This window comes from Dendrobates tinctorius, unplaced genomic scaffold (genome assembly GCF_039654945.1).
Source record: "Dendrobates tinctorius isolate UK_male_01 unplaced genomic scaffold, ASM3965494v1 ptg000105l, whole genome shotgun sequence".
Taxonomy (NCBI): Eukaryota; Metazoa; Chordata; class Amphibia; order Anura; family Dendrobatidae; genus Dendrobates; species Dendrobates tinctorius.
The window spans coordinates 13,623,065-13,636,607 of record NW_027361773.1 but is presented as its reverse complement, the minus strand read 5'-3'; the positions used below and the strand labels follow the sequence as shown (position 1 = coordinate 13,636,607).

Below are 13,543 nucleotides of genomic sequence, written 5' to 3'. Positions count from 1 at the left end.
ATTGTGGCATCACAATTTTTTTTTTTTAATATTATATAATGTACTAGGCAGCGTGTTAGGTTTTAGTTTAATTAGATTGGTAGTGCTTTTGTGCTATGTACTTTCAAGATATAGAGCTTGATAATGCTTCTGCTCATCTGTTTAATAATGCATTATCTAAGCAATAACTCAGACCTGTGAAACTAAATTGTATAAACAATTTAATGTGTGAATTGCTATTCACTTACAATTATTTTGGCAAAATGCATGTGTATTATTTTGGTGTAGGCATAAGGCTGAGTTCACACGTAGTGTTTTTTTCGTGGCGGTTTTAACTGCGCGATTTTGCCGCGAAAAATAAGCATCCCATGCATTCCTATGGGATTCCGCAATGCTGTGCTAATGCTGCGGTTTTTACCGCGGCGGAATCGCTTCGCGGTAAAAACCGCAGCATGCTCATTAATTTGCGGAATCGCGGCGATCCCGCACCCATAGGAATGCATTGTTCCGCTTACTTTCCGCATGTGGCTGTGCACACCATGCGGAAAGTAAGCAGAACATTTGCGGATGGTACCCACGGTCCGGAGGAGAGGAGACTGTCCTCCGGGCTTTGGGTACCATAGCCCTGTAAAAAATAGAATTTAAAAATAAAAAAATATTGTTATTCTCACCCTCCGACGTCCCGCGCAGTCTTCCCGCTTCTCTCCACGCTCTCGTTCCCAGTAGTCCTTTGCGAAAATGCCCGCGATGGCGTCCGTTCTCGCGGGATCGCGAAGTCTCGCGGTCATTCGCGCGTCATCGCGAATGACCGCGAGACATCGCGATCCCGCGAGAACGGACGTCATCGCGGGCATTTTCGCAAAGGACTACTGGGAACAGATGCGCGGGACGCCGGAAGGTAAGAATAACACCATTTTTTATATATTCTTTTACTACTGCATAGGCAGCCTCAGTAGTAAAAAGTTGGTCACACTCGTCAAACACTATGTTTGACGAGTGTGACCAACCTGTCAATCAGTTCTCCAAGCGATGCTACAGATCGCTTGGAAAACGCTAGCATTTTGCAAGCTAAATACGCTTGCAAAATGCTAGTTTTTCTGCGGGAAAATCGCGGGAATTTAAAATGCGATTTTCCCGCGGACTGGAATTCCGGAATTCTCGCGGTAATTTCCGCGAGAGTTCCGGTACGTGTGCACTTAGCCTTAATGTACATGTGGTTTCTCTTTCTTGGTTAAACGAATTAAAAAAAAAAAAAATTATTCTCTAGATTGGTGACTGAAAAACCAAAAACGCTATACCCTGGGTTTTTTTCTCTTTACTGTGTAAAACAAAGTACATTAATTTTATATACTGGACTTTTACAGATGTGGCAATAGCAAATTATTTAAATTTTTGTATTTTCAATTAGAAGAAAAAGAAAAGGTTACCAATTTTAAAAAAAAAAAAAATTTTAAACCTTTATTCATAATTTTTTTTTTTTACTTACCTTAGTCCACTTGTGCCTGTGATTGCTGGCCCGCTTATACTATATACTGCAATACCACAGCTTTGCAGTACATAGTGTAAATAGTCTCCTATGAAGTTCAGCCTACAGCTGGGTTTCACACAAGTACAAAGATGGCAGCAAAAAGGGATTTTAGCAGGCCATCGGCTGCCATGGTAATCCATCAGTGCAAGCCACACCTTTGAGGGTGTGGGGGGGGGGGGGAGGGGGGGAAAGAGAAGGGTTGGGTAGGAGGGGTAGCAGAGAGGACAACTGCGTTGCTGATTGCACACAGGAAAGATTAAAGGGGTTGTCCACGACTCAGGAGAATCCCTTCTCAATCCATATGTTTCCCCCTTTTAAAACACTTGTATTTACCGCTAATGCACGCACAATAGTTTCCTTCAGATGTAAGCTATTTGTTCAAAGGCGGTGAGAGTCAAGCGGCTGCTGATTGTCCACAGTGTTCATTTGATGTCACACGATTGCTTTGAGAAATAGTGCTGACACTGCTGGATCGGCACCAGAGGGCAGTAAAAGTATTGCCATTTAAAAGTGGGAAATATACAGATTGAGATGGGGTTGTCCTGGACAACCCCTTTAAATGCTGCTGTCAGGAGTTTAACAGCGCCATCTAAGGACTTAATTATTATTATTATTAATATAGCACCATTGATTCCATGGTGCTGTACATGAGAAGGGGTTACATACAAATTACAGATACCACTTAAAGTAAACAAGCTAACAATCACAGACTGATACAGAGGGGAGAGGACCCTGTCCTTACGGGCTTACATGCTACAGGATGCTGGGGAAGGAGACAGTAGGTTGGAGGGTTGCAGCAGCTCTGGTGTTGGTGAGATGGTAGCTCCGGTAGTGGTGAGGAGGCAGCAGGGTTATTGCAGGCTATAAGCTTTCCTGAAGAGGGGGATTTTAAGGTTCCGTCTGAAGGATTCGAAAGTGGTTGAGAGTCGGACGTGTTGGGGCAAAGAATTCCAGAGGATGGGGGATAATCGGGAGAAGAACTGGAGGTGGTTGGGTGAGGAGCAAATAAGTGTAGAGGAGAGAAGGAGGTCTTAGGAGGACCGTAGAATACGTGAGGGAAGATATTGGGCAATTAGTTCAGCGATATATGGAGGAGACAGGTTATAGATGGCCTTGTAGCTCAGTATTAGTAATTTGAACTGGATACGCTGAGGGAATGGGAGCCAGTGAAGAGTTTTGCAGAGGGAAGAAGCAGAGAAGTAGCGAGGAGAGAGATGAATTAGTTGGGCAGCGGAGTTAAGGATGGACTGGAGAGTTGCGAGGGTGTTAGCAGGGAGGCCACAGAAAAGGATGTTGTAGTAGTCGAAGCGGGAGATGAGGGTATGCACAAGCATTTTAGTAGGTTGAGGAAAGAATAGATCCTGGAAATATTTTTGAGCTGGAGGTTGCAGTAGTCAAGGTGGGAGATGAGGGCATGGACTAGGGTTTTTGCAGATTCTAGGTTGAGGAATGTACGGATCCGTTAAATATTTTTGAGTTGAAGTCGGCAGGAAGCGGAAAGGGCTTGGATATGTGGTTTGAAAGGGAGATCAGTGTCAAGGATAACCCCGAGGCAGCGAGCTTGTGGGGCTGGAGAGAGTGGGCAGCCGTTTAATGGATAGGTCCGTTGGGGGGGGGGGGGGGGGTGTTACGTGAGATGGGCGAAAGATGATAAATTCTGTTTTGTTCATATTAATTATCCCATTTTGTGGCATATGGTCAATCAGAGAAATGTAAACAAAAGGTTGTCCAAGAAGAAAGCACATGAAAGGAAATGCATTATTTAAAAGATGTATTTTATTTAAAGGGTTATTCCTATTGCAGACTGTCTAGGCTGGAAAATGAATAGCTCCATCCAGGATCCAACCACTTGAGGAGGATCTGCAGGCGAGAGAAGGTGGGCTACTTAGAAATTATTGGGAGTTACAAAAACAACATCGCTCAAGCGGGCCTTGGCTGTTTCCGTAGCTCCATTTGCAAAAATCAGAGTTGACAGAAAGTTATTCACAAATGAGACGAGAAAAACAGATAAGAAAACACTTTAAAACGGGGTTTTATTATATATAGGGATGAGCGAAAGTGCTCGGTGCTGAGAGTATCACTTGATTATCATGGTGCTCGTTATTCGGTGTTCATCGGGCAGTGCTAGATTTAACACTCGAATCGCTGCCCAGCATGTTTGGCGCCTGATACAGCCAATAAGCAGGTGGTAATTGCCTGAACATCACTGTAATATAGTAGCCATCTTGATAGCGGTATGACTGATTGGCTGGAAGTGTGACATCACCAGGGGCTATAAAAGGACAGGCGCCGCAACTGTCACACTGACATCATTGCATAGGTCTGTGACAGTTCGTATTGGAGGGAGAGAGAACTTGTCCAGGCCTGTATGTGCACAGTATAACGAATCAGATTCCTGCAATGTTGATGCTAGTGCTGAAGCTGACCCATCATACCAACAGCCCTTCTCTAACGGATAATTGTTTGCTTTAGTGTTTGTATCACAAATTCTGCATTTAGTCCAGGGGGAGAGAGAGACTTGCAGGAGCAGGAACAAATGGCAGAATACAGTCTGTAGACAGGGATTGGGCTGTAGAGTCCTTTGCAAAATATATAGCTGCAGCTTTTTTTTGTGTTAGGAAAAAATTGAATATGTTGTGTGATCTATCGAGTACTACAGGAAGCCAGGTCACTAACAGGACTTTGTGCAAAGCCTTTATGAGCATAGGAGTACAGCAACTACACTTTAAAAATATTTGAATGAGGCCCACCCAGTTGTTGTAGAAGTACATCTGGATTCAATTAGTCATCCAGTTCAACGCAGTTATTGGTACATTACAGTGATATGTAAAACTCCAAAAAAGCGTCTAAAAATAGTTCAGTATTATAGAGTTTTACATGTTCTTGGGTAGATTTTGGTGGTATCTAACCCTCCAAAAAAATAGTTCAAAAGTTTATTGGTATTATATTGCTCGTCCATAGAGTGTTACGTCTTCTAGAGTGCATTTTGGTGATATACATATACCTTGCTCACAATATTTGAATGAGATACTACAGTTGGTGCCTTCAAGGTTGAATGGATGACCCGGCTTGTAATTTTTAGAAGGCTTTGCACTTAGTGCACAGCTTTTAGGGGTACCACTACATGATAATTTGAACAAAATGTGTATTATGCCCTCTTTTATGTCTAATACTAGGTGTATCAGTGTCCCACTTACATCACATTTTTGTCAGTTCTTGCTTCCTTCATAAATTACACTGAAATTTCAAATTTCTTACTACAAATTTCAATTTTGGTTTACTTAATTTTTTTTTAAAGCTTTTTAAGTGCTGCCTTAGGCTGGGTTCACACTGCGTTAGGGGGCAATGCGCTGATGGATCCGTTACATAGCAGCACTAACGCTAAGTAACGGATCCGTTAACACACCCATTTCCCGCAATGATACTAACGCATACTAACGCATGGCAAAATCGGCATGCGTTAGAAAGTATGCGTTAACTCATGACTCACCCTCCAACGCTGCTTGCGTTTTTGAGTGCGTTGGCAGTAACGCACATCGAATGGACCCGTTCGCTGTGCATAGAACTGTATGAACTAACGCTAGGTAGCGCATGGTACCTGAGCGCTACCTAGCATTAACGCATACCGTTAGCGCTATGACAAAAAAATGACATCAGCGTTAGCGTATCCGTTTAACGGATAAGAGAGAAGAGAGAGCCAAAAAAAAAAAAAAAAAAAAAAAAAAACTTAGCCTTAACCTCCTATATATTCAGACCTAGCTAGGGGGAGCATTTATGCAGGGGTGGCATTTATGCACATGTTATCGAAGTACATGTATCAAAGTACTTCTGGCAGTTATAACATGGCAGTTAGACAAGGCAGGAGACAGGTAAGACATTTATATACATCTACTCTCTGTACATTTGGAGTACAACAAATATATACCATATGCATTTGTGTAATTTATATCCTGGCCGCTGCATTCACACACATCCACCGCCCTGGCATTAACTCTCCACACTCCATCCATATTGGCCCCTCGCTCCTTTCCTCTCCTATGTATAGCACTCATGCTCTTTTCACATTGTTAAATTGCACAGATCCAGCCAGTCCCACCATTCAACACCAGAGACGCTCTCACAAATCACTTAACCATCTGCTCACTCTTTCTATCCTCCTTCTCCTAGTTGCAGGAGACATTGCTCCCAACCCTGGTCCCCCATGTTATAGAAAGTCAAACCCCCCCACTGCTACACTCAGAAACCCCTCTAATCTTATTAATATTCCCTGCATGCCATCTGTCTCTCTTAATTGTGCACTTTGGAATTCTCGCTCAGTGTGTAACAAACTCTCCTTCATTCATGACTTCTTCCTTTCTAATTCTCTTAACCTTCTGGCTCTTACTGAAACCTGGATCCAGCAGTCAGACACTACCGCTGCTGCTGCTCTTTCATACGGGGGGCTACACTTCTCTCATACCCCAAGATCAGACAATAGAGCTGGTGGAGGCGTTGGTCTGCTCCTATCACCAAAATGTACCTTTCAGGTTATCCCTCAACTACCCTCACTTGTCTTCCCTTCTTTTGAGGTCCATGCCGTCAGACTCTACACCCCCTTCTCCATGCGAGTGGCGGTGGTATATCGTCCTCCCGGCCCCTCCCATCAGTTCCTGGATCATTTTGCCACTTGGCTTCCACATTTTCTCTCCTGTGACATCCCTACCCTCCTCATGGGAGATTTCAACATCCCCATTGCTCTTCCCCTCTCCCCATCTGCTACTCACCTTTTATCTCTAACCTCCTCATTTGGCCTTTCGCAGCTTACTAATTCTCCAACGCATGAAGACGGAAACTCCCTCGACTTGGTCTTCTCTCGGCTTTGTGCAGTGGATGATTTTGAAAACTCCCCTCTCCCGCTCTCTGACCACAATCTTCTTTCATTCTCTATAAAGAACTGCCAGGCTGCTCAGGTCACCCCCACTGTCCAGACTTATAGAAACACACAGGCCATTAACACCCAGAAACTTCTGAAGAACTTGCAGTCTTCATTGGCCCCTATCTCCTCCCTCTCATGTCCTGATTCTGCATTGAAGCATTACAATGAAACACTTCAAACTGCCCTGGATGAATTTGCACCCCCTATAAATAGAACACCACAACGCAGACGGCGACAACCCTGGCACACGGTGCAAACACGTTTCCTGCAGCGGTGCTCCAGGTGCGCCGAACGTCTGTGGTGAAAATCCAATCTACACGAAGATTTCATCCATTTTAAGTTTATGCTTAGAACATACAACACTGCCCTTCACCTCTCCAAACAAACCTATTTCAACACCCTCATCATCTCACTGTCTAATAACCCGAAACGTCTCTTTGACACTTTTCATTCTCTACTCAATCCAAGAGTACAGGCCCCAACCACTGAGCTCCGAGCTGACGATCTGGCCAATTACTTCAAAGAAAAAATTGACCAGATCCGACAGGAAATTATCTCCAAATCCCCTCATACCATGCACTGTCCTCCCTCCCCCACTGCATCTAACTCACTCTCTGATTTTGAACCAGTCACAGAAGAAGAAGTAAGCAGGCTCCTTGCATCTTCTCGCCCAACTACTTGCACCAGTGACCCATTTCCGTCACATCTCCTCCAGTCCCTTTCCCCTGCTGTCACCCCTCACCTAACTAAAATATTTAACCTCTCTCTCTCTTCTGGTATTTTTCCCTCCTCATTTAAGCATGCCATCATACATCCACTACTTAAAAAACCATCCCTCGACCAAAATTGTGCCGCTAACTATAGACCTGTCTCTAATCTTCCCTTCATCTCTAAACTCCTGGAATGCCTGGTCCACTCCCGTCTTATCCGCTATCTCTCAGAGAACTCTGTTCTCGACCCTCTCCAATCCGGTTTCCGCTCTTTACACTCCACTGAAACTGCCCTCACTAAAGTCTCTAATGATCTGCTAACAGCTAAATCAAATGGTCATTACTCCATGCTAATTCTCTTGGATCTCTCTGCAGCATTCGACACTGTGGATCATCAGCTCCTCCTCACTATGCTCCGTTCCATTGGCCTCAAGGACACCGTTCTCTCCTGGTTCTCCTCCTATCTCTCCGACCGCTCCTTTACTGTTTCTTTTGCCGGTTCCTCCTCCTCTCACCTTCCCCTTACTGTTGGGGTCCCTCAAGGATCGGTTCTAGGCCCCCTCCTCTTCTCCTTGTACACTGCCCCTATTGGTCAAACAATCAGTAGATTTGGTTTCCAGTACCATCTCTATGCTGATGACACCCAATTATACGCTTCTTCTCCTGACATCACGCCAGCCTTTCTAGAAAACACTGGCGATTGTCTAAACGCTGTGTCTAATATCATGTCCTCACTATATCTGAAACTGAACCTATCAAAGACTGAACTCCTTGTGTTTCCTCCCGCTACTAATGTACCTACACCCAACATTGCCATTTCCGTCTGTGGTTCCACTATTACTCCCCAGCAACATGCCCGCTGTCTTGGGGTCATACTTGATTCCGAGCTTTCCTTTGCCCCCCACATTCGATCACTGGCTCGCTCTTGTCATCTGCACCTCAAAAACATTTCTAGAATTCGACCTTTTCTTACTTTTGACTCTGCAAAAACTCTTACTGTTTCTCTTATTCATTCTCGTCTCGACTATTGTAACTCTCTTCTAATCGGTCTCCCTCTTACAAAACTCTCCCCTCTCCAATCTGTCTTGAATGCTGCAGCCAGGATCATATTCCTCACCAATCGTTACACCGATGCCTCTACCTTGTGCCAGTCATTACACTGGCTACCCATCCACTCCAGAATTCAGTATAAACTTATTACCCTCACCCACAAAGCCCTCCATGGCTCAGCACCACCCTACATCTCCTCCCTTGTTTCAGTATACCACCCTACCCGCGCCCTCCGTTCTGCTGATGACCTGAGGTTAGTATCCTCAATAGTCAGAACCTCCCACTCCCGTCTCCAAGACTTTACACGTGCCGCGCCAATTCTTTGGAATGCACTTCCCAGGTCAATACGATTAGTCCCCAGTCCCCACAATTTTAAGCGTGTCCTGAAAACGCATTTATTCAGACTGGCCTATCGCCTCAACACATTAACCTAATCTATCCCTGTGTGGCAGAGCCAAAAGTTTTACCATAACCAGGTTCCCCGCATCATGTTCCCACATGCTTTATGCATCCATTAGCCCTCTGTGTCTGTACTGTTACACACTTAACATTATGGCTGGTCCATACAATCAGGGCAACTGTTACCACCCACCTTTCGTGTCTACCTCTTTCCTCATAGACTGTAAGCTTGCGAGCAGGGCCCTCACTCCTCTTGGTATTTGTTATAATCTACTGTATGTGATTATTGTTATGCTGTAATGTCTATTGTCTGTACAAATCCCCTCTGAAATGTAAAGTGCTGCGGAATATGTCGGCGCTATAAAAATAAAATTTATTATTATTATTATTATTAAACGGATGCCCTAACGCAATGTGAACCTAGCCTTATACAAGTCATTATACAGGAAAGAATATTTCTTAACATTTTCTCTCATGTAAACTCCAATTAGTCGATTTTAAAGGTTTTATGAATTTTTTTTGTCAGTCCTTAAAGTGAAGTAAAAAAAGCGTGACACCATTGTTCTCAGCAGTGATCTGGGCGTCAGACGATTCCAGGGGTCATCCCCATGCTGTTCTCCTTCCATTCAGCACTTTTTCCATCCATTTTAATATTTTCACTGCCTCCCCTTCTTGTAGGGTCTCAGGAAAAACACTCCGATTTCCCACTGACTCCCATTATACTAGTTACTCGAAACGAGCATTAGAAATTGTTCGGTTCGAGTAACAAGCGTTTTAGTGCTAGGTCATCTCTTATTATAATCCTATCTGTAAATGATTTATCGTGTTTATTTATAATTATCTTGGAATATTCAAGTTATGCTTTTTTCCCCAAACAGTACTCTAAATGAGTGGGGTCATCTCATCATTCAAAAGTAGGCATGTTAATATTTCGAGGGGATAAAACATTTGGGCACTGTTCCTGCACTCTACACTATAAAGATGATCTGCCCAGTGCACTTCTATTATCTTTAGAACCCTTGTAATTCAGTGTGACAACAGCTGCTCCTCATCCCTGCCATGTGGGACGTTACATCACACACCAGTGTGCAGCTCTCCCTGTGAGTAACAGCCAGTTTCCTCATAATTGCAGGGGTTCCTAGCTGACTGCCCCCTGATATCGGTGTCTATTTACCGTATATACTCGTGTATAAGCCGACCCCCCTAATTTTGCCACAAAAAACTGGGAAAACTTATTGACTCACGTATAAGCCTAGGGTGGAAAATGCAGCAGCTACTGGTAAATTTCAAAAATAAAATTAGATACCAATAAAAGTAAAATTAATTGAGACATCAGTAGGTTAAATGTTTTTGAATATGCATATTGAATCAGGAGCCCCATAAAATGCTCCATACAAAATACACCCCACATAATGCTGCACAAAGGTTAATAATGGCCCCATAAGATGCTCCATAGAATATGTCCCATATAATGCTCCATAAAGGTTATGGCCCCATAAGATGCTCCATAGATTATGCCCCCATATGCTGCCCCCATATGCTGCCCCATAGAATATGCCCCCATATGCTGCCCCATAGAATATGCCCCCATATGCTGCCCCATAGAATATGCCCCCATATGCTGCCCCATAGAATATGCCCCCATATGCTGCCCCATAGAATATGCCCCCATATGCTGCCCCATAGAAGATGCCCCCATATGCTGCCCCATGGAAGATGCCCCCATATGCTGCCCCATGGAAAATGCCCCCATATGCTGCCCCATGGAAAACGCCCCCATATGCTGCTCCATAGATTATGCCCCCATATGCTGCTCCACAGAATATGCCGCCCCATATATTATGCCCCCATATGCTGCTGCAAAAAAAAAAAAAAGAAAGAAAAAAAATGCCATACTCACCTCTTCTGCTCAGTACCCGGCACCTGTGATATTAACCTGTCCGGGGTCCATCGCTGCTCACCACTGTCTGCACGTCCTCTGTCAGTGACTGTTCAGCCAGCAGAGGGCGCGGCGCACTAACCACGTCACTGCGCCTCCTGGTGGCTAATCATCATGGACACAGGAAGCAGCGGACGGCGGTGAGCAGCGTGGGAATGAGGACAGGTGAATATCGCTATACTCACCTGTCCTGGAACGTCTCTGCAGCCTCGCTACTCCACTGTCTCCCTTCCTGCCTTCAGCGGTCACGTGATACCGCTCATTACCACTCATGAATATGCGCATATTCATGAGTTTAATGAGCGGTACCAAGTGACCACTGAAGGCAGGAAGGGAGACAGTGGAGAAGCGAGGGGGCTGCAGAGAGTGCCAGGACGGGTGAGTATGATCTGTGACACTCCCGCCCCCCCCTCCCCCGCTGACCCCCAGGTATATGACTCGTGTATAAGCTGAGAGGTGGACTTTCAGCCCCAAAAAAATGGGCTAAAAATCTCGGCTTATACACGAGTATATACGGTAGTCCAAGAACAGGGGGTGTGGCCGGTGGTTTATTCAGTACTGCCATGATCAATCCCTTCTGTTTCACAGCTTGACTGACAATAGATGGCTCTCGAAAGAGAGCTTTTATAAGCCCATGTTTTCTGGAACACAGCGATCGGACCTGGGGAGATGTCTGACAGATGCTGCAGTATTCGACTGATTGCTTTCCTCAGGCTGAGGAGGCATATGACAATCCAGAGTGATAAAGTTGCAAGGGTCAGAACACTACCATGTTGATATGAGAGAGGAGGGACACATGGCATTACACATTATGCACAGTCATGGGTTGTAAGCAGAGTATCATAGCATGGATTTTCATCTTCTTGTTGACATGACAGCTACTAGAAGGAAGCACGCTCCTGTTCTTGGACCAAACAGAGGGGGAAGGCCGCTAGGAACAGCCTGGAGTAGGCCCCGACCACTGCTATTATCAAGACACTAGAAGTTAGGGTCCCGTTTTACTTAGCGACGCACCAGCGATCCAGACAACAATACGACCTGGTAGGGATCGCTGGTGCACCGCTAAATGATTGCTAGGTAAGCTGCCAAACAGGCAGATTTCTTCAGCGACGCAGCAACCATCCAGCGATCCTGGGCGGCAAACACAGCAATGCATGCTGGCCAGTGGGACGCCGACGCTGAAAAAATGGCCCAGGACATTCCTGCACGATCAGCGAATCCAGCAAGGGGGCCGGACGCTGCTGCATGTCATATGTAGCGAGATCGCAGGCAAAATCGCTGTTGTGTCACAAAATCGGTGACGCATCAGCGATCTCTCTATGTGAGAAGGGGGCTTTACTCACAGGCGGAGCTGCACACTGGTGTGTGATGTACTGTCCCAGAAGGGAGGGAGAGCAGTGAGGAGCAGCTACTGTAACACGGAATTACAAGTGTTATAAAGATAATTGTAACGCACTGGGCATCTCATTTTTATAGCGTATGAGTGCAGGAAGAGTACAATTTTTTTATCTCGCCAGAGTACTTCTTTAATAACTGCTCTATTTTACTGATCGTCCCCTAGAAAAAGAAGTCTTCTACAAATCGCAAATGCCCCTTTCTGACAATTCTGTGTTAACTGACCTGATCCTGTCAGCTACCATAACACACACCAGTCTGTAATTTCTATATTGACAATGCAGAATAAGTTTGTGCCTTCAGTATGGCCACCTTAAAAACCTTTTTAAACATAACGGCATATATTGCCATGGGATTTACCTAGACAGAAGCTCTGTCATGTTTTCTTCATTCATTCCACCAAAGACTTTAAACTTCTTCAAATTACAAACATGTGTCTTCTCATATTTTCCAAATGTGATGCTTTGTAAAATGGCTGTCCTTTCAACTTTCAGTGTCAAAAACTGAGAAAACGCAATAAAAACAATTAGCTACACAAGTCAGAGTGCACAAATACTTTTACAGCCTTAGAACTGTGTTTTAGCAGCTCATTGGGTTTAGCATAAAACCTACCGCTATTTTAGCTGAGAATCGCAGCACACTTATTTTATGCTTTCTTCCCCCCCACACACAAATGTCCAGATAAAATCTATTGCCCCTGGAGAGATTGTTACACTCCAAATAAACTCATGACCATCCATGTCATTTTGTTACAGAAATACTTACCTGAGGAGGGTAGTTGCTCTCTGATGACCACCGTGAAGATTGATCATTAGGTTTGTCAACTAAAATGTTCCTAAGAAAAATAAGAAAAAAAAAAAAGTTATGCATATAAGCATGATCATACACAATGAAAGCTACACGTCTACAGTCAAAACACTGTAAATTATGCAAAAAAATTCCAAAATACAATTCCAAAACTGAATTAGTTAGGACACAAAAAACAAAAACAGATGCAATGATAAGAATAAAATAATCTGGAAATCTCTCAGCCATCTTTTATTTACAACATTGAATACATATCAGAAGTTAAAAAATAACTGATAAAATGAACTGGAAAAAAGTGTAAATTTAAAAAATTGATGACATATACATTGGGAAAGGTTTAAATCTTAAAGCAGTTGGCCAGGAAATTTTAGCGCACTTCATGCTTCCCTCGACCAACAAGTTTCTTGGGGATGGAAATTTAATTCTACAGCAGGACTTGTCACCTGCTCACAGTGGCATAAGTACCAATTCCTGGTTAAAAACAGTATCACTGTGCTTGATTGGCCAGCAAACTCGTCTGACCTTAACCCCATAGAGAATCTAGGGGGTATAGTCAAGAGGAAGATGAGACACCAGACCCAACAAAGCAGAGGAGCTGAAGGCTGCCATCAAAGCAACCTGGGCTTCCATAACACCTCAGCAGTACCACGGGCTGATCACCTCCATGCCATGCTGTATTGATGCAGTAATTGATGCAAAAGGAGCCCCAACCAAGTATGGAGTGCATTTACTGAACATACTTTTCAGTAGGCCAACATTTCAGATTTTAAAATCATTTTTTCAATCTGGTGTTATAAAGTATTCCAATTTAGTGAGATAAT

At 44.1% G+C, this 13,543-nt stretch overlaps 1 protein-coding gene across 1 annotated transcript in view; it reads right to left on the bottom strand.

Moving 5' to 3' along the window:
• The window catches only part of MKLN1 (muskelin 1), a 138,781-nt gene that overhangs the window by 80,349 nt on the left and 44,889 nt on the right, over positions 1-13,543 (bottom strand). The window contains exons 2-3 of the mRNA XM_073589080.1: positions 12,681-12,750; positions 12,276-12,418 (exon numbers count right to left, since the gene is read on the bottom strand). Of these exons, the coding sequence (XP_073445181.1) occupies positions 12,276-12,418; positions 12,681-12,750 (213 nt within the window). The remainder of the gene's footprint in view (positions 1-12,275; positions 12,419-12,680; positions 12,751-13,543) is intronic.